The sequence below is a fragment of the Oncorhynchus clarkii genome, chromosome 19, assembly GCF_045791955.1.
Source record: "Oncorhynchus clarkii lewisi isolate Uvic-CL-2024 chromosome 19, UVic_Ocla_1.0, whole genome shotgun sequence".
NCBI classification, from domain to species: Eukaryota; Metazoa; Chordata; class Actinopteri; order Salmoniformes; family Salmonidae; genus Oncorhynchus; species Oncorhynchus clarkii.
In genome coordinates, this window is record NC_092165.1 from 60,752,814 (window position 1) to 60,777,510 (window position 24,697).

Genomic DNA, 24,697 nt, shown 5'->3' on the forward strand with positions numbered 1-24,697 from the left:
AGCTTCGTGTCAAGCAAGGAATTTGATTATGACTTCCATAGCAAGAGAAACCTTGTGGACAACTGCTGTTTAAAACATATTCACACAATATGTGTGCACGGCGATTGATGTTACTGTCAAAGCGAGTATAGGTTGCTATTCAATCTCTGTCGAAATGATACGGACACTAAACAGCGCGTCATTTGCTGCCTTATTTGCAACGGTGCCAAAGTCCACGACATGCAGAACAGCTAGAATATACAGGTGAGTGGAGAGACACGGGTGAGTGTGTGTGCAGAGGTGGGAAAGTACCAAATTGTCTAGCCTAGGCAACTGCCAGTGGGCTTTATGGATCTCCACTAACGAGACTATGATCTGGGCTTGATGTGCACAGCCGGTATGTTCGCCGGCGACAGGTTCTATATTTAAGTTTAATTAAATAAAGAGTGACTGCATTTAAAAAAAAAACGAATTCATTTGAAAACGGCATATGTGGCATCGATATGAGTCGGAAACAGTTATTCGATTGTCAAAGTTGACTATAAAATGTAAATAGGACAACTTTGGTCATAAAGTCAGTCTCGTCTAAAAACGGAGTTTGGAACATCCGTGCGTCACAACGGGTAAATGAAGGCGGTGTTTTGATTTGATAATGTACATTTGCCCACTAACATGGAGTGAACAGCTGCAGTGATTGGTCTCTATACACTAGAGTCCCACATTGGAGGTGTCATAATACCCATAAAACCTAGCGGTCAAACAGGGAAATGGTTCCAATCGTTTTTCCACAATACATTTTTCCCCATTGTGAGTTTTAGAAACACTTAAAATAAGGGGTGTTTCGTGTAGGTTTACCCTGGCTTAACGTTTTGATAACCTTGTAAATCTCTCTCGAACAAGGTGACTTTAATCAATACATTTGGCTCTTTACTTTGTTTCGAAAATGCTAATTAGCATCAAAGTAGACAGAATGCAAGACTACAAATCCCTGCAAGCTCCTGACACCTTTGCAAACAGTAGGGCTGTCTACAACAACGACAAAAAAATCTTGGTCAACTGAAAGTCGTCAGTTCTTTCGACCAATCGATAGACACACCCTATAAGTTTTAATAAAATCAACAAAACGCATTGAGCTTGTCTGACTCTTACCATTTGATGAAATAAGACAAATGCCTCACGAAGGCGCCAGAGATCTAGATAACCAGAATAAAAATAAACATTAACCTGACCCAACTATTCTCCTCCCACTCTTTCCTGCTGACTGTCGCAGATCTGCCATTCCTCTCCTGAAGTTGCCAGTAAAAGGCAACACGAGGAATCAGCAACCTTTCTCATGTTGAATGTCAATTTCTTACAATTTCTACCAATCTGCGTGCTAGTTATGGTTTTCATCAAATCTAATAAAATGTCATTGGTCACATGCGATGTTATTGCCGGTGTAACAAAACGCTCGCATTCCTAGCTCCAACAGTGCAGTAATATCTAACAATTCACAACAATACACATTTATTAAAGTGGACAGTGATTCCATGTCTATAGGGCAGCAGCCTCTAATGTGCAGGGTTGAGTAGCCGGGTGGTAACCGGCTAGTGATGGCTATTTAATAGTCTTGATGGCCTTCAGATAGAAGCTTTTGTCCAGTCTCTTTGTCCCAGCTTTGATGCACCTGTACTGACCTCACCTTTTGGATGGTACGGGGTGAACAGCCCGTGGCTCGGGTGGTTGATGTCCTTGATGATCTTTTTAGCATTCCTGTGGCATCGGGTGCTGTAGGTGTCCTGGGGGGGGCAGGCAGTGTGCTCCAGGCGATGCGTTGGGCAGACCACACCAGCCGTTGGAGAGACGTGCGGTTGCGGGCGGTGCAGTTGCCGTACCAGGTTGGTGATTACAGCCCGACAGGATGCTCTCAATTGTTCATCTGTTAAAAGGTTGTGAGGGTCTTAGGGCTCAAGCTGAATTTCTTCAGCCTCCTGAGGTTGAAGAGGCTCTGTTGCGTCTTCTTCTTCTTCGCTGCCTGTGTGGGCGGACCAATTCAAATGAGCAGTGGCGTCCACCTTCTCCACTGCGGCCCTGTCGAAGCCTACCACTGTTGTGTCGTCTACAAACTTGATGATTGAGTTGGAGGCGTGCGTGGCCACGCAGTCATGGGTGAACAGGGAGTACAGGAGTGGGCTGAGCACGCACCCTTGTGGGGCCTCTGTGTTGAGGATCAGCGAAGAGGGAGGTGTTGTTTCCGACCTTCACCAACAGGAAGTCCAGGGCCCTGAGCTTAATGATGAGTTTGGAGGGTACTATGGTGTTAAATGCTGAGCTGTAGTCAATGAACAGCATTCTTACATAGGTATTCTTCTTGTTCAGATGGGATAGGGCAGTGTGCAGTGCGATTGCATCGTCTGTGGCTCTATCGGGGGCGGTAATCAAGCTGAAGTGGGTCTAGGATGTGATAAGGTAGAGGTGATATGCTCCTTATCTAGCCTCTCAAAGCACTTTATGATGACAGAAGTGAGTGCTACGGGGCGATAGTCATTTAGTTCAGTTACCTTTGCTTTCTTGGGTACAGGAACAATGGTGGACATCTTGAAGCAAGTGGGGACAGCAGACTGGGATAGGGAGAGATTGAATATGTTCGTAAACACTCCAGACAGCTGGTCTGCGCATGCTCTGAGGACGCGGCCAGGGATTCCGTCTGGGCCGGTAGCCTTGCGAGGGCTAACTCGCTTAAAATGTCTTGTTCACGACGGCCACAGAGAACGAGAGCCCCACAGTCCTTGGGACTGTAGATCCTGCCACATACGTCTCGTGTCTGAGCTGTTGAATTGCGACTCCACTTTTGTCTCTGTACTGACATTTTGCCTGTTTTCTTTTGCCTTACGGAGGGAATAACTACACTGTTTGTATTCAACCGTATTCCCAGTCACCTTGCCATGGTACTACTGGTGATATATGTCATGGGGAATTGATATAGACTAACAGTCAAATGTTTTGTCACATACCCCCGAATACAACAAGTGTAGACCTTACAGTGAAATGCAAACTTTCAAGCCCTTAACCAACAATGCAGTTAAGAAAAATAGGTGTCAAGTAAAAAAAATAGATAAGTAACAAATAATTAAAGAGCAGCAGTAGAATAACAATAGGGAGGCTATATATATCACATATAAATATGCAGGGGGTATATATGACTTTTTAGGGCCTTCCTCTGACACCGCCTGGTATAGAGGTCCTGGATGGCAGGAAGCTGAGCCCCGGTGATGTACTGGGCCGTATGCGCTACCCTCTGTAGTGCCTTGCGGTCGGATGCCGAGCAGTTGCCATACCAGGCGGTGATGCAACCATGCTCTCGATGGTGCAGCTGTATATCTTTTGAGGATCTGAAGATCTGACCCATGCCAAATCTTTTCAGTCTCCTGAGGGGGTATAGGTGTTGTCGTGCCCTCTTCATGACTGCCTTGGTGTGTTTGGACCATGTTTATTGTTGATGTGTACACTGAGGAACTTTACTAACAACATGCCACTGACTGAGTAAATCCAGAGTGTCTATATATGGGGATGACTCAGCACTATACATGTCAGCTACTACAGTGACTGAAATGACTGCAACACTCAACAAAGAGCTGCAGTTAGTTTCAGAGTGGCTGGCAAGGAACAAGTTATCCCTAAATATTTCTAAAACTAAAAATATTGTATTTGTAACAAATCATTCACTAAACCATAAACCTCAACTAAATCTTGTAATAAATAACATGGAAATTGAGCAAGTTGAGGTGACCAAACTGCTTGGAGTAACCCTGGATTGTAAACTGTCATGGTCAAAACATATTGATACAACAGTAGCTAAGATGGGGAGAAGTTTGTCCATAATAAAGCGCTGCTCTACCTTCTTAACAACATTATCAACAAGGCAGGTCCTACAGGCCCTAGTTTCTACCTTCTTAACAGCACTATCAACAAGGCAGGTCCTACAGGCCCTAGTTTCTACCTTCTTAGCAACACTGTCAACAAGGCAGGTCCTACAGGACCTAGTTTCTACCTTCTTAACAACACTATCAACAAGGCAGGTCCTACAGGCCCTAGTTTCTACCTTCTTAACAACACTATCAACAAGGCAGGTCCTACAAGCCCTAGTTTTGTGGATTTAGGAATATTGCAATTGGCTCGGAACAGGACAACATGGCTGGCCCTTGGATGTACACAGAGGACTAATATTAATAATATGCATGTCAATCTCTCCTGGCTGAAAGAGGAGGAGAGATTGACTTCATCACTACTTGTATTTGTGAGAGGTATTGACATGTTGAACGCACGAGCTGTCTGTCTGAACTACGGGGCACACAGCTCGGACACCCATATGCATACCCCACAAGTCATGCCACGAGGTCTCTTCACAGACCCCAAGGTCCAGAACAGGCTATTGGAATTTAGTACTGTAGATATGTGGTGGAATAGGGGCCTGAGGGCACACTGTGTGTTGTGAATAGGGTTGCAAAAGGTCAGAGTTGTTTCGTGGGACGTTAAGCCCTGGAATTTGGGGAATTTTGCTTAAATTCATCAAAACAGTTAGCTTATAACATAACCTTTTTTTTGTGGGATACACTTAAGGCAATTCTAGGTCTTGTGGCATATTATGGTTAAACTATCCCCAATTCAATGGAATTGCAACCCTCTGCATACACAGCTGATTCTCAAGATCTTGCTCACTAATGAGATGCTGTTGAGCCCAAACTACTACACTGTCTGAGCCAAGGACTACATGCTTTCTGGTAAGTTTTCATTACAATACTGGGTGGGGTGAATATATTTTATGGCATAAATAATTTTTTGTTAACTAGTAAATAGTAGCCTACAGCATACTGTGTTTAAATCTAACTTGTTAACAATTTCTGCTAGTTAGTTTTTGCTTCCATGTGGGTTTTAGCTTGCTTGAGCCTGCTAACTGAGGAGTGTTAATTCACCTGTTTCCATAGATTATATTTATATATATTCATATTTGTGCGTCGCCCCACGGACCTCCCGGTCGCGGCCGGTTACGACAGAGTCTGTAGTGCTAGAGGCGTCACTACAGACCCTGGTTTGATCCGGGGCTTTATCACAACCGGCCATGAACGGGAGTCCCATAGGGTGGCACACAATTGGCCCAGCGTAGTTAGGGTAGCGTTTGGCTGGGGGGGGCTTTACTTGGCTCATCGCGCTCTAGCGACCCCTTGTGGCGGGCTGGGTGCCTGCAGGCTGACCTCGTCGTCAGGTAAATGGTGTTTCCTCCGACGCGTCGGTGCAGCTGGCTTCCGGGTTAAGCGGGCGGGTTTTAAGAAGCACGGTTTGGCGGGTCATGTTTCGGAGGACGCATGACTCGACCTTCGCCTCCCGAGTTCGTTGGGTTGCAGCGATGAAACAAGATAGTAATTGGTGAGAAAAATGGATTAATTAATAATATCGGTATAAGCTTTGTTTTACTATTGACAGTTACAGCTGATTTCAGGATTGTATATCGATCTCAAATATTTGTATTCATTGCAGTCTCTGAATTGAACTTTCCGCTGTCTGCTCCTAATATTAGGGCAGAAAAACTACAATCTGTCTCCTGAATGAACCTAGTGCGCATGTACACCCGTCTATATCCAGTCCCCGAGCTCCTCGTTTTCCCTGGCTAAACTAGCTGAACTATGCTAGTTTACATCCTCATTGTCAAACTTCATAAATACTGCACCCTCAACTTCAACTCCTTTTGCTAGTTATATAAATCATGTAAACTAAGACATTTGCTGGAAATAAACAAATGTATTGTTTTGTTGAATAGTCTTGTCGTAAGACAACGGTGGCGAAGGATATCATTTGCTACGTAACGCGGATCCAGTGTCAGTTTTGAGATCCATTTGGCGTAGGGTTCATTCGACATTTCTGACTGGTCTTGGAACTGTGACAACGGGCAGCTTCTCCCCACTTGGCTCAATGGGATACGTAGTGATTTTTACCAACACAACCAGATATGTACACCGTCTTGTACCCTTTGACCTTAAAAAAAAAAAAAAAAAGATGTCATATTTGTTCATTTTTAAATCTGACTTTATTAGTATAATGAGTAACCCAGGAATGTCACGAGAAAATAGGAACTCTACAGAGTGCCAATGGCTACAATGAATCACTAATTTACTTCCGGGTACTACGGATCCACTCCACGGCGCTCCTGAATAGCATGGAACCACATCACTAGTATCCACGTCTGTAACTTCAGGAATACAAGCTCTGTCACCTTGAAGTGACTTAGTGTCTGACTAGTATGAATACGAAGTGATGACTTCTTTATGGACCTTTTTATTACGATGTTAGGTCAGGGTAGCATTCTGTTTCTAACTGGATAGTTCCTCGATTCGATGAGGATGTGAGCCTGATGGTAGAAATTATTTGAAAGTGGTGTAGTGCAGTGTCCTGGATGACACTAAGCATTACAGGGGATGACTGTTAATGTCCCTTAATGCTGACTAGTAATAAACCCTCACCTACCCCTTAACGATGACTACTAATGAACCCTCACCTGCCCCTTAATGCTGTCTACTAATGAACCCTCACCTGTCTCTTAATGCTGACTACTAATGAACCCTCACCTGTCTCTTAATGCTGACTACTAATGAACCCTCACCTGTCTCTTAACGATGACTACTAATGAACCCTCACCTGTCTCTTAATGCTGACTACTAATGAACCCTCACCTGTCTCTTAATGCTGACTACTAATGAACCCTCACCTGTCCCTTAATGCTGACTACTAATGAACCCTCACCTGTCTCTTAATGCTGACTACTAATGAACCCTCACCTGTCCCTTAATGCTGACTACTAATGAACCCTCACCTGCCCCTTAATGCTGACTACTAATGAAACCTCACCTGCCCCTTAATGCTGACTACTAATGAACCCTCACCTGTCTCTTAATGCTGACTACCAATAAACCCTCACCTGCCCCTTAAAGCTGACTACTAATGAACCCTCACTTGCCCCTTAATGCTGACTACTAATGAACCCTCACCTGCCCCTTAATGCTGACTACTAATTAACCCTCACCTGTCTCTTAACGATGACTACTAATGAACCCTCACCTGTCTCTTAATGCTGACTACTAATGAACCCTCACCTGTCCCTTAATGCTGACTACCAATGAACCCTCACCTGCCCCTTAACGATGACTACTAATGAACCCTCACCTGTCTCTTAACGATGACTACTAATGAACCCTCACCTGCCCCTTAACGCTGACTACTAATTAACCCTCACCTGTCTCTTAACGATGACTATTAATTAACCCTCACCTGTCCCTTAAAGCTGACTACTAATGAACCCTCACCTGTCTCTTAACGCTGACTACTAATTAACCCTCACCTGTCTCTTAATGCTGACTACTATTGAACCCTCACCTGCCCCTTAATGCTGATTACCAATGAACCCTCACCTGCCCCTTAATGCTGACTACTAATGAACCCTCACCTGTCTCTTAACGATGACTACTAATGAACCCTCACCTGTCTCTTAATGCTGACTACTAATGAACCCTCACCTGCCCCTTAATGCTGACTACTAATGAACCCTCACCTGTCTCTTAACGATGACTACTAATGAACCCTCACCTGTCTCTTAATGCTGACTACTAATGAACCCTCACCTGTCTCTTAACGATGACTACCAATGAACCCTCACCTACCCCTTAATGCTGTCTACTAATGAACCCTCACCTGTCTCTTAATGCTGACTACTAATGAACCCTCACCTGTCTCTTAATGCTGACTACTAATGAACCCTCACCTGTCTCTTAACGATGACTACCAATGAACCCTCACCTACCCCTTAACGATGACTACTAATGAACCCTCACCTGCCCCTTAATGCTGACTACTAATGAACCCTCACCTGCCCCTTAATGCTGACTACTAATGAACCCTCACCTGTCTCTTAATGCTGACTACTAATGAACCCTCACCTGTCTCTTAACGATGACTACTAATGAACCCTCACCTGTCTCTTAATGCTGACTACTAATGAACCCTCACCTGTCCCTTAATGCTGACTACTAATGAACCCTCACCTGCCCCTTAATGCTGACTACTAATGAAACCTCACCTGCCCCTTAATGCTGACTACTAATGAACCCTCACCTGTCTCTTAATGCTGACTACCAATAAACCCTCACCTGCCCCTTAAAGCTGACTACTAATGAACCCTCACTTGCCCCTTAATGCTGACTACTAATGAACCCTCACCTGCCCCTTAATGCTGACTACTAATTAACCCTCACCTGTCTCTTAACGATGACTACTAATGAACCCTCACCTGTCTCTTAATGCTGACTACTAATGAACCCTCACCTGTCTCTTAATGCTGACTACTAATGAACCCTCACCTGTCTCTTAATGCTGAATACTAATGAACCCTCACCTGTCCCTTAATACTGACTACCAATGAACCCTCACCTGCCCCTTAACGATGACTACTAATGAACCCTCACCTGTCTCTTAACGATGACTACTAATGAACCCTCACCTGCCCCTTAACGCTGACTACTAATTAACCCTCACCTGTCTCTTAACGATGACTACTAATGAACCCTCACCTGCCCCTTAATGCTGACTACTAATGAACCCTCACCTGTCTCTTAACGATGACTATTAATTAACCCTCACCTGTCCCTTAAAGCTGACTACTAATGAACCCTCACCTGTCTCTTAACGCTGACTACTAATTAACCCTCACCTGTCTCTTAATGCTGACTACTATTGAACCCTCACCTGCCCCTTAATGCTGATTACCAATGAACCCTCACCTGCCCCTTAATGCTGACTACTAATGAACCCTCACCTGTCTCTTAACGATGACTACTAATGAACCCCCACCTGTCTCTTAATGCTGACTACTAATGAACCCTCACCTGCCCCTTAATGCTGACTACTAATGAACCCTCACCTGTCTCTTAACGATGACTACTAATGAACCCTCACCTGTCTCTTAATGCTGACTACTAATGAACCCTCACCTGTCTCTTAACGATGACTACTAATGAACCCTCACCTGTCCCTTAATGCTGATTACCAATGAACCCTCACCTGTCCCTTAAAGCTGACTACTAATGAACCCTCACCTGCCCCTTAATGCTGACTACTAATGAACCTTCACCTGTCTCTTAATGCTGACTACTAATGAACCTTCACCTGTCTCTTAATGCTGACTACTAATGAACCTGCCCCTGATGACATGCCTTTGTGTTGCAGTACGTATGATGTGGCTGTGGTGGGTGGCGGCATCGTGGGCCTGGCCTCAGCCAGAGAGCTCATCCTCAGACACCCCACGCTTAGCTTCATTCTGCTGGAGAAGGAGAAGGACCTGGGTAAGTGGTGGGCAGGGAGGGAGGAGGTCACTAACTTGACGTTCCTGTTAGCCCGGGGTGCATTCATTAGTCGGACACCGTTGCAAAAACATTTTTTGCACTGTTCCAAACGGAAAACATTTCACAAGGGGGAAAAAAAACGTTTATATTGTGCCACTCTGTCCTGGTCTTAGCCGTCAGCCAATCACATTCTTACGTTATCACCACAGTTCTTCTTTGTGCTTCTTTTCCCTACAACCTTATTGGGGAATTAACACTGTTCCGTGTCCCATCCTCAGCCATCCACCAAAGCGGCCACAACAGTGGTGTGATCCACAGTGGGATTTACTATACCCCCGGGTCTCTGAAGGCCCGTCTCTGTGGCAAAGGGGCCACTATGGCCTACGAATACCTGGACAAGAAAGGACTCCCCTATAAGAGGTGTGGAAAGGTGAGTTCTCTCAAATACATCTAATTAACATTGGGTTGGGCCTTAGGGCTGTAGATGTTGTTGTTTACCGTGGTTTAGTAAATATTGATGAGTAGACGCATCGCTTGGATTTGGACCTCAAAAGTATTTTTCTTCCCCTAAAGCGCCTATTGTCATTGTAGCTGAATTTAGTAGGATCTTCTATCCAGGTCCCCTCCTCGCAAAAGGAGGTTTCTAACCTAAAGGTTGAATAATGGTTAAAAGGTTATACTAAGGTTAAAACATCGTAGTATTTGCTAGTATCGTTTCACAGTTTGTGCATGAGGGGGAGGGGGGGGGGGGGTGCGATTTGTATTTATGGTCTAATTTCATTGTATTTACCTGCAGCAACTGGCTTACAGGGTCGTGGCTTCTTGCCGAGCGGTTAGAGCGTTGGGCCAGGGTCATGGCTTCTTGCTTAGCGGTTAGAGCGTTTGTCCAGGGTCGTGGCTTCTTGCCTAGCGGTTAGAGCGTTGGGCCAGGGTCGTGGCTTCTTGCTTAGCGGTTAGAGCGTTTGTCCAGGGTCGTGGCTTCTTGCCTAGCGGTTAGAGCGTTGGGCCAGGGTCGTGGCTTCTTGCTTAGCGGTTAGAGCGTTTGTCCAGGGTCGTGGCTTCTTGCTTAGCGGTTAGAGCATTGGGCAGGTTAGGGCGTTGGGCCAGTTAGGGCGTTGGGCCAGTTAGCGCGTTGGGCCAGTTAGAGCATTGGGCTGTTACTGGTTCGAACACCCAGAGACGACCAGATGAAAAAATCTGTCTGTGCCCTTGAGTAAAGCACGTCACCCTAATTTGCTCCAGGGGTCGCTGTACTACTATGACTGACCCTGTAGAACAACACATTTCACCGCATCTATCTGGTATATGTGACAATGGAAAACATTTTATTTACTTATAGAACTGTCTCTTCCTGTATAATACTGTCTCTTCCTGTATAATACGGTCTCTTCCTGTATAATACGGTCTCTTCCTGTATAATACGGTCTCTTGCTGTCTAATACGGTCTATTCCTGTCTAATACGGTCTCTTCCTGTCTAATACGGTCTCTTCCTGTCTAATACGGTCTCTTCCTGTATATTCATTCCCGACTCCTTTGTGGTGTTTTCTGTTGTTCTTTGAAAAATAAAGAAAAAGTTGATCACACAACTATGTGCTGGTCATGTCTACGGCTTGGCATATGTGTTGGCAGCTGATCGTCGCTGTGGAGCGAGAGGAGATTCCCAGGCTCAAAGCGCTGTACGAGCGAGGACAGAAGAACAACGTGCGTGACCTCACCATGATAGACGCCAAGGGGATCCGAGAGAGAGAGCCCTACTGCAGGGTGAGAGAGAGCCCTACTGCAGGGTGAGAGAGTGAGAGAGAGCCCTACTGCAGGGTGAGAGAGTGAGAGAGAGCCCTACTGCAGGGTGAGAGAGTGAGAGAGCCCTACTGCAGGGTGAGAGAGAGCGAGCCCTACTGCAGGGTGAGAGAGTGAGAGAGAGCCCTACTGCAGGGTGAGAGTGAGAGAGAGAGACCCCTACTGCAGGGTGAGAGTGAGAGAGAGAGACCCTTACTGCAGGGTGAGAGAGTGAGAGAGAGACCCCTACTGCAGGGTGAGAGAGAGAGACCCCTACTGCAGGGTGAGAGAGTGAGAGAGAGACCCCTACTGCAGGGTGAGAGAGTGAGAGAGAGACCCCTACTGCAGGGTGAGAGAGTGAGAGTGAGAGCGAGAGACCCCTACTGCAGGGTGAGAGAGTGAGAGTGAGAGCGAGAGACCCCTACTGCAGGGTGAGAGAGTGAGAGAGACCCCTACTGCAGGGTGAGAGAGTGAGAGAGAGCGAGCCCTACTGCAGGGTGAGAGGGAGAGAGAGAGACCCCTACTGCAGGGTGAGAGAGTGAGAGAGAGCGAGCCCTACTGCAGGGTGAGAGGGAGAGCGAGAGACCCCTACTGCAGGGTGAGAGAGTGAGAGAGAGCGAGCCCTACTGCAGGGTGAGAGAGTGAGAGTGAGAGCGAGAGACCCCTACTGCAGGGTGAGAGAGTGAGAGAGACCCCTACTGCAGGGTGAGAGAGTGAGAGAGAGCGAGCCCTACTGCAGGGTGAGAGAGTGAGAGAGACCCCTACTGCAGGGTGAGAGGGTGAGAGAGAGCGAGCCCTACTGCAGGGTGAGAGAGTGAGAGTGAGAGCGAGAGACCCCTACTGCAGGGTGAGAGAGTGAGAGAGACCCCTACTGCAGGGTGAGAGAGTGAGAGAAAGCGAGCCCTACTGCAGGGTGAGAGAGTGAGAGAGAGCGAGCCCTACTGCAGGGTGAGAGAGTGAGAGAGAGCCCTACTGCAGGGTGAGAGAGTGAGAGAGAGCAAGCCCTACTGCAGGGTGAGAGAGAGAGAGAGAGCGAGCCCTACTGCAGGGTGAGAGAGTGAGAGAGAGCGAGCCCTACTGCAGGGTGAGAGAGTGTGAGAGAGAGAGAGAGCCCTACTGCAGGGTGAGAGAGTGAGAGAGAGAGAGCCCTACTGCAGGGTGAGAGAGTGAGAGAGAGTGAGCCCTACTGCAGGGTGAGAGAGTGAGAGAGACCCCTACTGCAGGGTGAGAGAGTGAGAGAGAGAGACCCCTACTGCAGGGTGAGAGAGTGAGAGAGAGCGAGCCCTACTGCAGGGTGAGAGAGTGAGAGAGACCCCTACTGCAGGGTGAGAGAGTGAGAGAGAGAGACCCCTACTGCAGGGTGAGAGAGTGAGAGAGAGCGAGCCCTACTGCAGGGTGAGAGGGAGAGAGAGACCCCTACTGCAGGGTGAGAGAGTGAGAGAGACCCCTACTGCAGGGTGAGAGAGTGAGAGAGAGAGACCCCTACTGCAGGGTGAGAGAGTGAGAGAGACCCCTACTGCAGGGTGAGAGAGTGAGAGAGAGAGAGCCCTACTGCAGGGTGAGAGAGTGAGAGAGAGCGAGCCCTACTGCAGGGTGAGAGAGTGAGAGAGAGCGAGCCCTACTGCAGGGTGAGAGAGTGAGAGAGAGAGACCCCTACTGCAGGGTGAGAGAGTGAGAGAGAGCGAGCCCTACTGCAGGGTGAGAGGGAGAGAGAGACCCCTACTGCAGAGTGAGAGAGAGCGAGCCCTACTGCAGGGTGAGAGAGTGAGAGAGACCCCTACTGCAGGGTGAGAGAGTGAGAGAGAGAGACCCCTACTGCAGGGTGAGAGAGTGAGAGAGAGCGACCCCTACTGCAGGGTGAGAGAGTGAGAGAGACCCCTACTGCAGGGTGAGAGAGTGAGAGAGACCCCTACTGCAGGGTGAGAGAGTGAGAGAGAGAGACCCCTACTGCAGGGTGAGAGAGTGAGAGAGACCCCTACTGCAGGGTGAGAGAGTGAGAGTGAGAGCGAGAGACCCCTACTGCAGGGTGAGAGCGTGAGAGAGACCCCTACTGCAGGGTGAGAGAGTGAGAGAGAGCGAGCCCTACTGCAGGGTGAGAGAGTGAGAGAGCGAGCCCTACTGCAGGGTGAGAGTGAGAGAGACCCCTACTGCAGGGTGAGAGAGTGAGAGAGAGAGACCCCTACTGCAGGGTGAGAGAGTGAGAGAGAGCGACCCCTACTGCAGGGTGAGAGAGTGAGAGAGACCCCTACTGCAGGGTGAGAGAGTGAGAGAGACCCCTACTGCAGGGTGAGAGAGTGAGAGAGAGAGACCCCTACTGCAGGGTGAGAGAGTGAGAGAGACCCCTACTGCAGGGTGAGAGAGTGAGAGTGAGAGCGAGAGACCCCTACTGCAGGGTGAGAGCGTGAGAGAGACCCCTACTGCAGGGTGAGAGAGTGAGAGAGAGCGAGCCCTACTGCAGGGTGAGAGAGTGAGAGAGCGAGCCCTACTGCAGGGTGAGAGAGTGAGAGAGCGAGCCCTACTGCAGGGTGAGAGAGTGAGAGAGAGACCCCTACTGCAGGATGAGAGAGTGAGAGAGAGCGAGCCCTACTGCAGGGTGAGAGTGAGAGAGAGACCCCTACTGCAGGGTGAGAGAGTGAGAGAGAGCGAGCCCTACTGCAGGGTGAGAGGGAGAGAGACCCCTACTGCAGGGTGAGAGAGTGAGAGAGAGCGAGCCCTACTGCAGGGTGAGAGAGTGAGAGTGAGAGCGAGAGACCCCTACTGCAGGATGAGAGAGTGAGAGAGACCCCTACTGCAGGGTGAGAGAGTGAGAGAGAGACCCCTACTGCAGGGTGAGAGAGTGAGAGTGAGAGCGAGAGACCCCTACTGCAGGATGAGAGTGAGAGAGACCCTACTGCAGGGTGAGAGAGTGAGAGAGACCCCTACTGCAGGGTGAGAGAGTGAGAGAGACCCCTACTGCAGGGTGAGAGAGTGAGAGAGAGCGAGCCCTACTGCAGGGTGAGAGAGGGAGAGAGAGCGAGCCCTACTGCAGGATGAGAGAGTGAGAGAGAGCGAGCCCTACTGCAGAGTGAGAGAGAGCCCTACTGCAGGGTGAGAGAGTGAGAGAGAGCGAGCCCTACTGCAGGGTGAGAGAGTGAGAGAGAGCCCTACTGCAGGGTGAGAGTGAGAGAGAGCGAGCCCTACTGCAGGGTGAGAGAGTGAGAGAGAGCGAGCCCTACTGCAGGGTGAGAGAGTGAGAGAGAGCGAGCCCTACTGCAGGGTGAGAGAGAGAGAGAGAGCGAGCCCTACTGCAGGGTGAGAGAGAGAGAGAGAGCGAGCCCTACTGCAGGGTGAGAGGGAGAGAGACCCCTACTGCAGGGTGAGAGAGTGAGAGAGAGCGAGCCCTACTGCAGGGTGAGAGAGTGAGAGAGACCCCTACTGCAGGGTGAGAGAGTGAGAGAGAGCGAGCCCTACTGCAGGGTGAGAGAGAGAGAGAGAGCGAGCCCTACTGCAGGGTGAGAGAGAGAGAGAGAGCGAGCCCTACTGCAGGGTGAGAGGGAGAGAGACCCCTACTGCAGGGTGAGAGAGTGAGAGAGAGCGAGCCCTACTGCAGGGTGAGAGAGTGAGAGAAGGGCGGAGAGTGTGAATGAGATGGCATTCAAGTCTGAATTGAGTCTGAAATCACACCCTATTGCCTATACAGAGCACTACTTATGGCCTGGTTTTGGAAATTACGTCATATTCCCTGGTGAAAAATAGTGCTCTTTTATAGGGAACAGGGTGCCATTTGGAACACAGCCCCAGGGTAAACGGCTTTATGGTTAAACTCTTCCTTTCAGGGTCTGATGGCCCTGGACTCTCCTTACACTGGCATCGTGGACTGGAGGCTGGTGTCACTGGCGTATGGCAAGGACTTCCAGGAGGCAGGAGGGACCGTGGTTACTGAATATGAGGCCAGTGACATGGCCATGGTGAAGGAAAGCCCCGCTGGTAACACTGACGGTATCTGTTCCATACTTTTCCTCACCTCAGAACACTCATAGATTTGATGAAAAGGTGGGATTGCACTTGTGAAGGTATTTGTTGTTGTTGTTTTTCTTCAAAACATTTCAGGAATGAAATATCCCATCGCTATCAGGGATTCAAAGGTAGGCGTGTGTGTGTGTGTGTGTGTGTGTGTGTGTGTGTGTGTGTGTGTTAAATTATCAGAAAACGTTTTTTTGTTTGTTTTTGTTTTTAAGCTGTAACTAACGTGTGTGTGTGCGTGTGTGTGTGTGGTCTCCTCAGGGTACGGAGGTAAGGTGTCGGTATGTGCTGACCTGTGGTGGTCTGTACTCTGACCGCCTCGCTCAGATCTCTGGCTGCAGTCCAGACCCTCGCATTGTCCCCTTCAGAGGAGATTACCTGGTCCTGAAGCCTGAGAAACACTACCTGGTCCGGGGCAACATCTACCCCGTAAGTCCTCTAGAACACCGTCTACCCCCTAGAACACCGTCTACCCCCTAGAACACCGTCTACCCCCTAGAACACCGTCTACCCCCTAGAACACCGTCTACCCCGTAAGTCCTCTAGAACACCGTCTACCCCGTAAGTCCTCTAGAACACCGTCTACCCCGTAAGTCCTCTAGAACACCGTCTACCCCGTAAGTCCTCTAGAACACCGTCTACCCCGTAAGTCCTCTAGAACACCGTCTACCCCGTAAGTCCTCTAGAACACCGTCTACCCCGTAAGTCCTCTAGAACTCCATCTACCCCGTAAGTCCTCTAGAACTCCATCTACCCCGTAAGTCCTCTAGAACTCCATCTACCCCGTAAGTCCTCTAGAACACCGTCTACCCCGTAAGTCCTCTAGAACACCATCTACCCCGTAAGTCCTCTAGAACACCATCTACCCCGTAAGTCCTCCAGAACACCATCTACCCCGTAAGTCCTCTAGAACACCATCTACCCCGTAAGTCCTCTAGAACACCGTCTACCCCGTAAGTCCTCTAGAACACCGTCTACCCCGTAAGTCCTCTAGAACGCTGTCTACCCCGTAAGTCCCCTAGAACGCTGTCTACCCTCTAGAACACGTCTACCCCCTAGAACACCGTCTACCCCCTAGAACACCGTCTACCCCCTAGAACACCGTCTACCCCCTAGAACACCGTCTACCCCCTAGAACACCGTCTACCCCCTAGAACACTGTCTACCCCCTAGAACACCGTCTACCCCCTAGAACACGTCTACCCCCTAGAACACGTCTACCCCCTAGAACACGTCTACCCCCTAGAACACGTCTACCCCCTAGAACACCGTCTACCCCCTAGAACACCGTCTACCCCCTAGAACAACCGTCTACCCCATAAGTCCTCTAGAACACCATCTACTCCGTAAGCCCTCTAGAACACCATCTACCCCGTAAGTCCTCTATCTTCTCCTTGTATCTCTATCTTTTAGCCCCTAACGGCACTTAGATCTGAAACGATTAGATAGGCTGATAGCATTGTCACAATTTTATAGCTACCTGGCCTATCACACCTATACAAGATTTACATTTACATTCTAGTCATTTAGCAGACGCTCATATCCAGAGTTGACTTTCAGCAGGGGGTGCATGCATTTTTCTTACTGGTCTACACAAGTGCCTTTGCTAGAAGGGCTAAGGTTGATTTTGGGATTCAAGGAATGTCAGATGGTTAAGTGCTGTTAGAGAAATGCACTAATACAGAGAAGGGTGTCTCTAGCTTCCTGGTTGTTGTACTGATAGACGGATGTCTCTAGGTTCCTGACCCTAGGTTCCCCTTCCTGGGGGTCCACTTCACCCCGCGGATGGACGGCAGTGTTTGGCTGGGTCCCAACGCCGTCCTGGCCTTTAAACGAGAGGGATACAAGCTGTACGACTTCGATGCCCGGGACTTTGGAGATGCACTTTCATTCAGGTATAGTACTTAGAAGTTAGGAAGCAATGTCATTTAGGTGTCAAATTGGGAAGGTTGGTTAAATATCATCTCTTACTTATCGTTCCCCTCGACATTTCAGTCTAGTAGAGAGAGGTTCCCCAGTCCAGTCTAGTAGAGGTTCCCCTTTACATTCCAGTCTAGTAGGGAGGTTCCCCTTTACATTCCAGTCTAGTAGGGAGGTTCCCCTTTACATTCCAGTCTAGTAGGGAGGTTCCCCTTTACATTCCATTCCAGTCTAGTAGAGGTTCCCCTTTACATTCCATTCCAGTAGGGAGGTTCCCCTTTACATTCCAGTCTAGTAGAGGTTCCCCTTTACATTCCAGTAGGGAGGTTCCCCTTTACATTCCAGTCTAGTAGAGGTTCCCCTTTACATTCCAGTCTAGTAGGGAGGTTCCCCTTTACATTCAATTCCAGTAGGGAGGTTCCCCTTTACATTCCATTCCAGTAGGGAGGTTCCCCTTTACATTCCATTCCAGTAGGGAGGTTCCCCTTTACATTCCAGTCTAGTAGGGAGGTTCCCCTTTACATTCCAGTCTAGTAGGGAGGTTCCCCTTTACATTCCAGTCTAGTAGGGAGGTTCCCCTTTACATTCCATTCCAGTAGGGAGGTTCCCCTTTACATTCCATTCCAGTCTAGTAGGGAGGTTCCCTTTACATTCCATTCCAGTCTAGTAGGGAGGTTCCCCTTTACATTCCATTCCAGTAGGGAGGTTCCCCTTTACATTCCATTCCAGTAGGGAGGTTCCCCTTTACATTCCAGTCTAGTAGGGAGGTTCCCCTTTACATTCCAGTCTAGTAGGGAGGTTCCCCTTTACATTCCAGTCTAGTAGGGAGGTTCCCCTTTACATTCCAGTCTAGTAGGGAGGTTCCCCTTTACATTCCATTCCAGTCTAGTAGGGAGGTTCCCTTTACATTACATTCCAGTCTAGTAGGGAGGTTCCCCTTTACATTCCATTCCAGTCTAGTAGGGAGGTTCCCCTTTACATTCCATTCCAGTAGGGAGGTTCCCCTTTACATTCCATTCCAGTAGGGAGGTTCCCCTTTACATTCCATTCCAGTAGGGAGGTTCCCCTTTACATTCCAGTCTAGTAGGGAGGTTCCCCTTTACATTCCATTCCAGTAGGGAGGTTCCCCTTTACATTTTACTAATAGTAGGGAGGTTCCCCTTTACATTCCAGTCTAGTAGGGAGGTTCCCCTTTACATTCCATTCCAGTCTAGTAGGGAGGTTCCCATTTACATTCCATTCCAGTCTAGTAGGGAGGTTCCCCTTTACATTCCATTCCAGTCTAGTAGGGAGGTTCCCCATGAGGACTAAATCCAACTGGTATCCAAGTTAATTTAGATTTCCATGGAACCTCTGGACTTGTTTCTCTTGATAAATGACTCTGCTGGATGACCGAAGCAGACATGTATCTCTGCTGTTTCTCTCTCTCTGTAAAATGTCTCTCTCTCTCTGTCTGTTCCAGAGGTCTGCAGAAACTGGTGATGAATAACCTAGTGTATGGTGTTGGAGAGATGTACAGAGGGGTGTTCATCGGAGCTCAGGTCAAGATCTTAAAGAAGTTCATTCCAGAGCTGTCTCTAAGCGACGTCCTCAGGTACATCGGATTCTGAATGTTAATTCCAGGTGTAATGAAGCATCTCAGTACCTGAGACACTGTTTGTGATACACAGACGTCATCAGCCAGGGCCACCTATCACTGAGACGTTTCAACTCCTAACCTGGAACGTCCTCGAAGATGCTGAGTCCACACTGATAGGCCAAATCACTGCCCTCCTGTGGATGCTTTCCAGCTTGGTGCCTTTTCAGCAGTACTTGAACCACAGATCTTCTGTCTCTTCCTTTTTGATGCCCAGAGTGGAGAAAGTAGCCTGCTTTTCGATAGGGCAGGGAAGCCCCGGCAGCCAACTTCAACTGGGTAAACTCAGACACTTCATCCCTTTGCCTCGCTCATCATCTGCCAGGATTGCACACTCCTTCTTGCGCTGGTATGCCGTCCTTCCTGAAACGGGCTGCTCCCCAAGGTCTGACAAAGCTGATGCAGTGACCTTTCTTGGTTTTTTTTTCCCGCTCCTTCTCGATGACGTCGTCCAGTTTCCCCTCAACTTGGTCATGCCTCCATCTGTAAGTGTCCTTGGCGAGAGGGTGAAAGTGCGGGATGTTAAAACATGCGCCGTGGTGCCAGGCTTGTTAGCCGAGAGGGCAGCGAGGCCCCACCCTATGTAAGTTAGCGTGTCATAGACGGATCTTAACAGGAACTGGATTCTGGCAGACTCCATCCTCCACAGCTCACCCCAAGAGAGATTCCTCTCTGTTGTTTCCCACCTTGTCCAGACTCTCAACCCCCCACCACTACTTTGACCCTACTCTGTTTCTCCTCCATTTTGCTGACTTCCTGCTGTAGCAGGTGCCTTCTTTCGGTGGTGTTAGCTTTGAGCCTTTTGGCAGATGTTCCCCACTATGTCCACCATGCTGCAGTCTGCTCTCAGCCTGGTTGACGGTATTGGTGGGAAACCATTTTCCTTTGTGTTCTGACCTCAAATCATGGCACCTTGTAACTTCAAGGTCTTTGGGCATGACCCTCAGGGACTCCAATCTGGCCTTTTGCTGTTTCCAATTATTCTACCAGTGATGAAATTGGTAGTTTTGTTATTCTACTGTACAGGCCCACATTTGAGAAGCTGCTGAGAATTGATCAAATTGAAAAATCAAGTCCTCCTGGCCATGTTACCTTGTCGTTGTGATCGGAAAGGCAAAACTGATCCTAAATCAATCACATTTATTTATAAAAATACCTTCTTTTTTTTTTTACATCAGCAGATGTCACAAAGTGCTGTACAGAAAACCCAGCCTAAAACCCCAAACAGCAAGCAATGCAGATGTTTAAGCACGGTGGCTAGGAAATCATCACTCCTACTCTGACACGGTTAATATTTATGGCCCCGAATCGAAAGGTGTGGCTGGGCTGTGGAGTATAGAGGCTAAGGGTTTGTTTTGAACTTAAAATGTGCACTATGCAGAAATCGTGTCGCCATTTCCTGGTGGATAAAATTCGAATAGTTCCCCTACTTTCAGTGTGACAAAACAAAAACGAGATAATCATTGTACCATCTAAACCTGCTGTGAAATCTATTTTAAATAACCTAAAATGTTGTATTTTCAGATGTTTTTGAAGCTGGTGTACAAAACCAAAAGTAAAACCAGGAAGCATAAAATAAAAATTTGCTCACATAGAACAGATCTACCGCTTGTTAGACTTGCTTTCGATGAGAATGACAGATCTATAACTCGCTTTTCTATGTGAATTTCATTGGTCGCTTGTGATTGGTCATTGTGACATATTGCAGCCTTTGATAAGATTCTCTGTGCTATTTCTATCCGGCTTGAAGGACCAATATTGAATGAACTGATTTCCATAAACATTTTATCCACAGCCTTTTGTACAGAAATGTTTTTGATCCCATTACAGAACTAGTGTGTTGCCAGTGATTTATGTTAATGTGGGCTCTAGAGTTATTTTTTTGGGAATCTGCGTTTCCATCTACAGTACATTTGGAAAGTATTCAGACCCTTGAACTTTTTCCACATTTTGTTTATTCTAAAATGGATTTAAATTGTATTTTCCCCTCAATCTACACACAATACACCGTAATGACAAAGCAAAAAAAACGGGTTTAGACATTTTTGCTAATTTATTCAAAATAAAAAAACTATCACATTTACATAAGTATTCAGACCCTTTACTCAGTACTTTGTTGACGTACCTTTGGCAGTGATTACAGCCTCGAGTCTTCTTGGGTATGACGCTACAAGCTTGGCACACCTGTATTAGGGGAGTATCTGTCATTCTTCTCTGCAGATCCTCTCAAGCACTGTCAGGTTGGATGGGGAGTGTCGCTGCACAGCTATTTTCAGGTCGGGTTCTCGTCTGGCTGGGTGGGCCACTCAAGGAGATTCAGAGACTTGTCCCAGGTTTTTAATCAAGGATCGCTCTGTACTTTGCTCCATTCATCTATCCCTCAATCCTGACTAGTCTCCCAGTCCTTGACGCTGAAAAACATCCCCACAGCATGATGCTGCTTGACCGTAGGGATGTTGCCAGATGTCCTCCAGAAGTGACGCTTGGCATTCGGGCCAAAGAGTTCAATCTTGGTTGCATCCAGAGATTCCAGAGCATCTTGTTCCTCCTTCATGGTCTGATAGTCCTTTAGGTGCCTTTTGGCAAACTCCAAGCGGGGTGTCATGTGCCTTTTACTGAGGAGTGGCCACTCTACCATAAAGGCCTGATTGGTGGAGTGCTGCAGAGATGGTTTTCCTTCTGGAAGGTTCTCCCATCTCCACAGAGGAACTCTGGAGCTCTGTCAGAGTGACCATCGGGTTCTTGGTCACCTCCCTGACCAAGACCCTTCTCCCCCGTTTGCTCAGTTTGCCAGCTCTAGGAAGAGTCTTGGTAGTTCCAAAATTCTTCCATTTAAGAATAATGGAGGCCACTGTGTTCTTGGGGATCTTCAATGCTGCAGACATTTTTTGGTACACATCCCCAGATCTATTCCTTGACACAATCTTGTCTCGGAGGTCTTCGGACAATTTAATTTGACCTCATGGCTTGGTTTTTGCTCTGACATTCACTGTCAACTGTGGGACCTTATCTAGACAGGTGTGTGCCTTTCCAAATCATGTCCAATCAATTGAATTTACCACCGGTGGACTCCAATCAAGTTGTAGAAACATCTCAAGGATGTCCAATGAAAACAGGACGCACCTGAGCTCAATTTCGAGTCTCATAGCAAAAGGTCTGAATACTTATGTAAATAAGGTATGCTTTTATATTTAATGAACTTGCAAAAATGTCTAAACCTGTTTTCGCTTTGTCGTTATGAGGTATTGTGTGTAGATTGGAGGAGGGGGGTGGAGAATGGTATCAATTTTAGAATAAGGCTGTAACGTATCAAAATGTGTACAAAGGAACGGGGTCTGAATACTTTCTGAATGCCCTGCAGGTAGGGCTGACTGAGGACTTGTGAAGAGCAGAATTAACAACCTTTGCACCAAGACAGTTATTTGTGAGAAGGCGTTAACCCATGTTTCACAGTTAGTCGTTATGTAAATACCGGCTGAAAAAATCACGGCCCAGTGGGTCACTGGGGCACTGAGGTCACGGCCCAGTGGGTCACTGGGGCACTGAGGTCACGGCCCAGTGGGTCACTGGGGCACTGAGGTCACGGCCCAGTGGGTCACTGGGGCACTGAGGTCACGGCCCAGTGGGTCACTGGGGCACTGAGGTCACGGCCCAGTGGGTCACTGGGGCACTGAGGTCACGGCCCAGTGGGTCACTGGGGCACTGAGGTCACGGCCCAGTGGGTCACTGGGGCACTGAGGTCACGGCCCAGTGGGTCACTGGGGCACTGAGGTCACGGCCCAGTGGGTCACTGGGGCACTGAGGTCACGGCCCAGTGGGTCACTGGGGCACTGAGGTCACGGCCCAGTGGGTCACTGGGGCACTGAGGTCACGGCCCAGTGTGTCACTGGGGCACTGAGGTCACGGCCCAGTGGGGCACTGAGGTCACGGCCCAGTGGGTCACTGAGGTCACGGTGGCCCAGTGGGTCACTGGGGCACTGAGGTCACGGTGGCCCAGTGGGTCACTGAGGTCACGGTGGCCCAGTGGGTCACTGAGGTCACGGTGGCCCAGTGGGTCACTGAGGTCACGGTGGCCCAGTGGGTCACTGGGGCACTGAGGTCACGGTGGCCCAGTGGGTCACTGGGGCACTGAGGTCACGGTGGCCCAGTGGGTCACTGGGGCACTGAGGTCACGGTGCCCCAGTGGGTCACTGGGGCACTGGGGTCACGGTGCCCCAGTGGGTCACTGGGGTCACGGTGCCCCAGTGGGTCACTGGGGCACTGGGGTCACGGTGCCCCAGTGGGTCACTGGGGTCACGGTGCCCCAGTGGGGCACTGGGGTCACGGTGCCCCAGTGGGGCACTGGGGTCACGGTGCCCCAGTGAGTCACTGGGGTCACGGCCCAGTGGAGCACTGGGGTCACGGCCCACTGGGGCACTGGGGTCACGGCCCACTGGGGCACTGGGGTCACGGCCCAGTGGGGCACTGGGGTCACGGCCCAGTGAGTCACTGGGGTCACGGCTGTGGTGGTCTGGGCCTTTTTTGTTTGTTGGTGAAACACTGGCGCAAGTCCATAGTGGAAATATGACATAACAGTGTTGTGTGTGTTTTGTCTGTTGCAGGGGTCCAGCAGGGGTGAGGGCCCAGGCTCTGGACCGCGATGGGAACCTGGTAGATGACTTTGTGTTTGACGTTGGTGTCGGGGATGTGGGCAGCAGGGTCCTCCATGTACGCAACGCTCCCTCGCCCGCCGCCACCTCTTCCCTGGCCATAGCAGAGATGGTAGCAGACGAGGTGGAGAGACGTTTCAGCCTCTAAAAACTCTTTGGATGCTTACCAAATGGCATCCTATCCCCTACTTTTTGAGTTCTGCGCACAACTTTTGACCAGAGCCCACAGGGAATACGGTGGCATTTGGGGCGTACTTACACTTCCCCAGTGGAAGGAAGTAACAACATTGATCCAGCTGCAGGTCCATCTAGTGATAGAGTGAAGCGGTGATGATGCTGATCTCAGGTCAGTTCTGCATTTTCCCCAATGGTTAGTTTGGAGTGGGGGTGAGTGTAAGCTGATCCTGGATCTGCGCCAAGGGGAAACTTCACCAGGATATGATCCATCCAATCTGTTAACTACTGCTCACTATTCCAGCATCTGCGTCAGCAGAGTGAGGTTACAAAAATCCGCTAACTTTCCAAAATTCCCAGGTTTTCCAGAAATCCAGATTGGAGGATTCCAGGATTATCTGCTTAGTTCCTCCTTAATTGCAGGAATATTCCAACAGGGATTTCTGGAAAACTCGGGAAGTTTGTAAAGGTTACTGGAATTTGCAACCCGACAGCAGAGTGGTCAGGCCAGAATGGAGTAGACAGAGCAGCATGTACTGAATAGAGCAGCATGTACTGAATAGAGCAGCATGTACTGAATAGAGCAGCATGTACTGAATAGAGCAGCATGTACTGAATAGAGCAGCATGTACTGAATAGAGCAGCATGTACTGAATAGAGCATGTAAAGTGCGTTCGGAAAATATTCAGACACCTTGATTTACCCCCCCCCCCCCCCCCATTTTGTTACGTTACAGCCTTATTTTACTCAATCGACACACAATACCTTATAATGACTAAACGAAAACACGTTTTTATAAATGTTTGCTAATTTATTTAAAATAAAAAAGGCACAGATCCTGGTAAGTGTACCAAAACATTTCTGCAGCAATAAACTCCACCAATCAGGTAGTGGCCAGACGGAAGCCACTCCTCAGTAAAAGGCACATGACAGCCAGCTTGGAGTTTGCCAAAAGGCACCTCTCCGACCATGAGAAACAAGATTATCTGGTCTGATGAAACAAAGATTGAACTCTTTGGCCTGAATGCCAAGCGTCACGTCTGGAGGAAACCTGGCACCATCCCTATGGTGAAGCATAGTGGTGGTAACATCCCTATGGTGAAGCATAGTGGTGGCAGCATCAGGCTGTGGGGATGTTTTTCAACGGCAGGGAGTGGGAGACTAGTCAGGCTCGAGGGGAAAGATGAACGGAGCC

At 48.7% G+C, this 24,697-nt stretch overlaps 1 protein-coding gene across 1 annotated transcript; it reads left to right on the top strand.

The window, feature by feature from the left end:
* Nucleotides 1-9: 9 nt before the first annotated feature.
* LOC139374393 (L-2-hydroxyglutarate dehydrogenase) lies at nt 10-23,486 on the top strand. Its single transcript, XM_071115441.1, has 10 exons — nt 10-243; nt 9,229-9,344; nt 9,623-9,774; nt 10,975-11,106; nt 14,937-15,099; nt 15,211-15,245; nt 15,385-15,552; nt 16,861-17,018; nt 18,506-18,637; nt 23,281-23,486. The coding sequence occupies exons 1-10, from the start codon at nt 155-157 to the stop codon at nt 23,474-23,476; spliced, it is 1,341 nt and encodes a 446-aa protein (XP_070971542.1). The 5' UTR covers nt 10-154; the 3' UTR covers nt 23,477-23,486.
* Nucleotides 23,487-24,697: the final 1,211 nt, after the last annotated feature.

Excerpts from the sequence above, each read along its gene's own strand:
- LOC139374393 (XM_071115441.1), top strand. The coding sequence starts at position 155 with ATGATACGGACACTAAACAGCGCGTCATTTGCTGCCTTATTTGCAACG. Across the intron at positions 9,775-10,974 it reads CCTATAAGAGGTGTGGAAAG|CTGATCGTCGCTGTGGAGCG; the intron begins GTGAGTTCTCTC and ends ATGTGTTGGCAG. Across the intron at positions 15,100-15,210 it reads CCCCGCTGGTAACACTGACG|GAATGAAATATCCCATCGCT; the intron begins GTATCTGTTCCA and ends AAAACATTTCAG.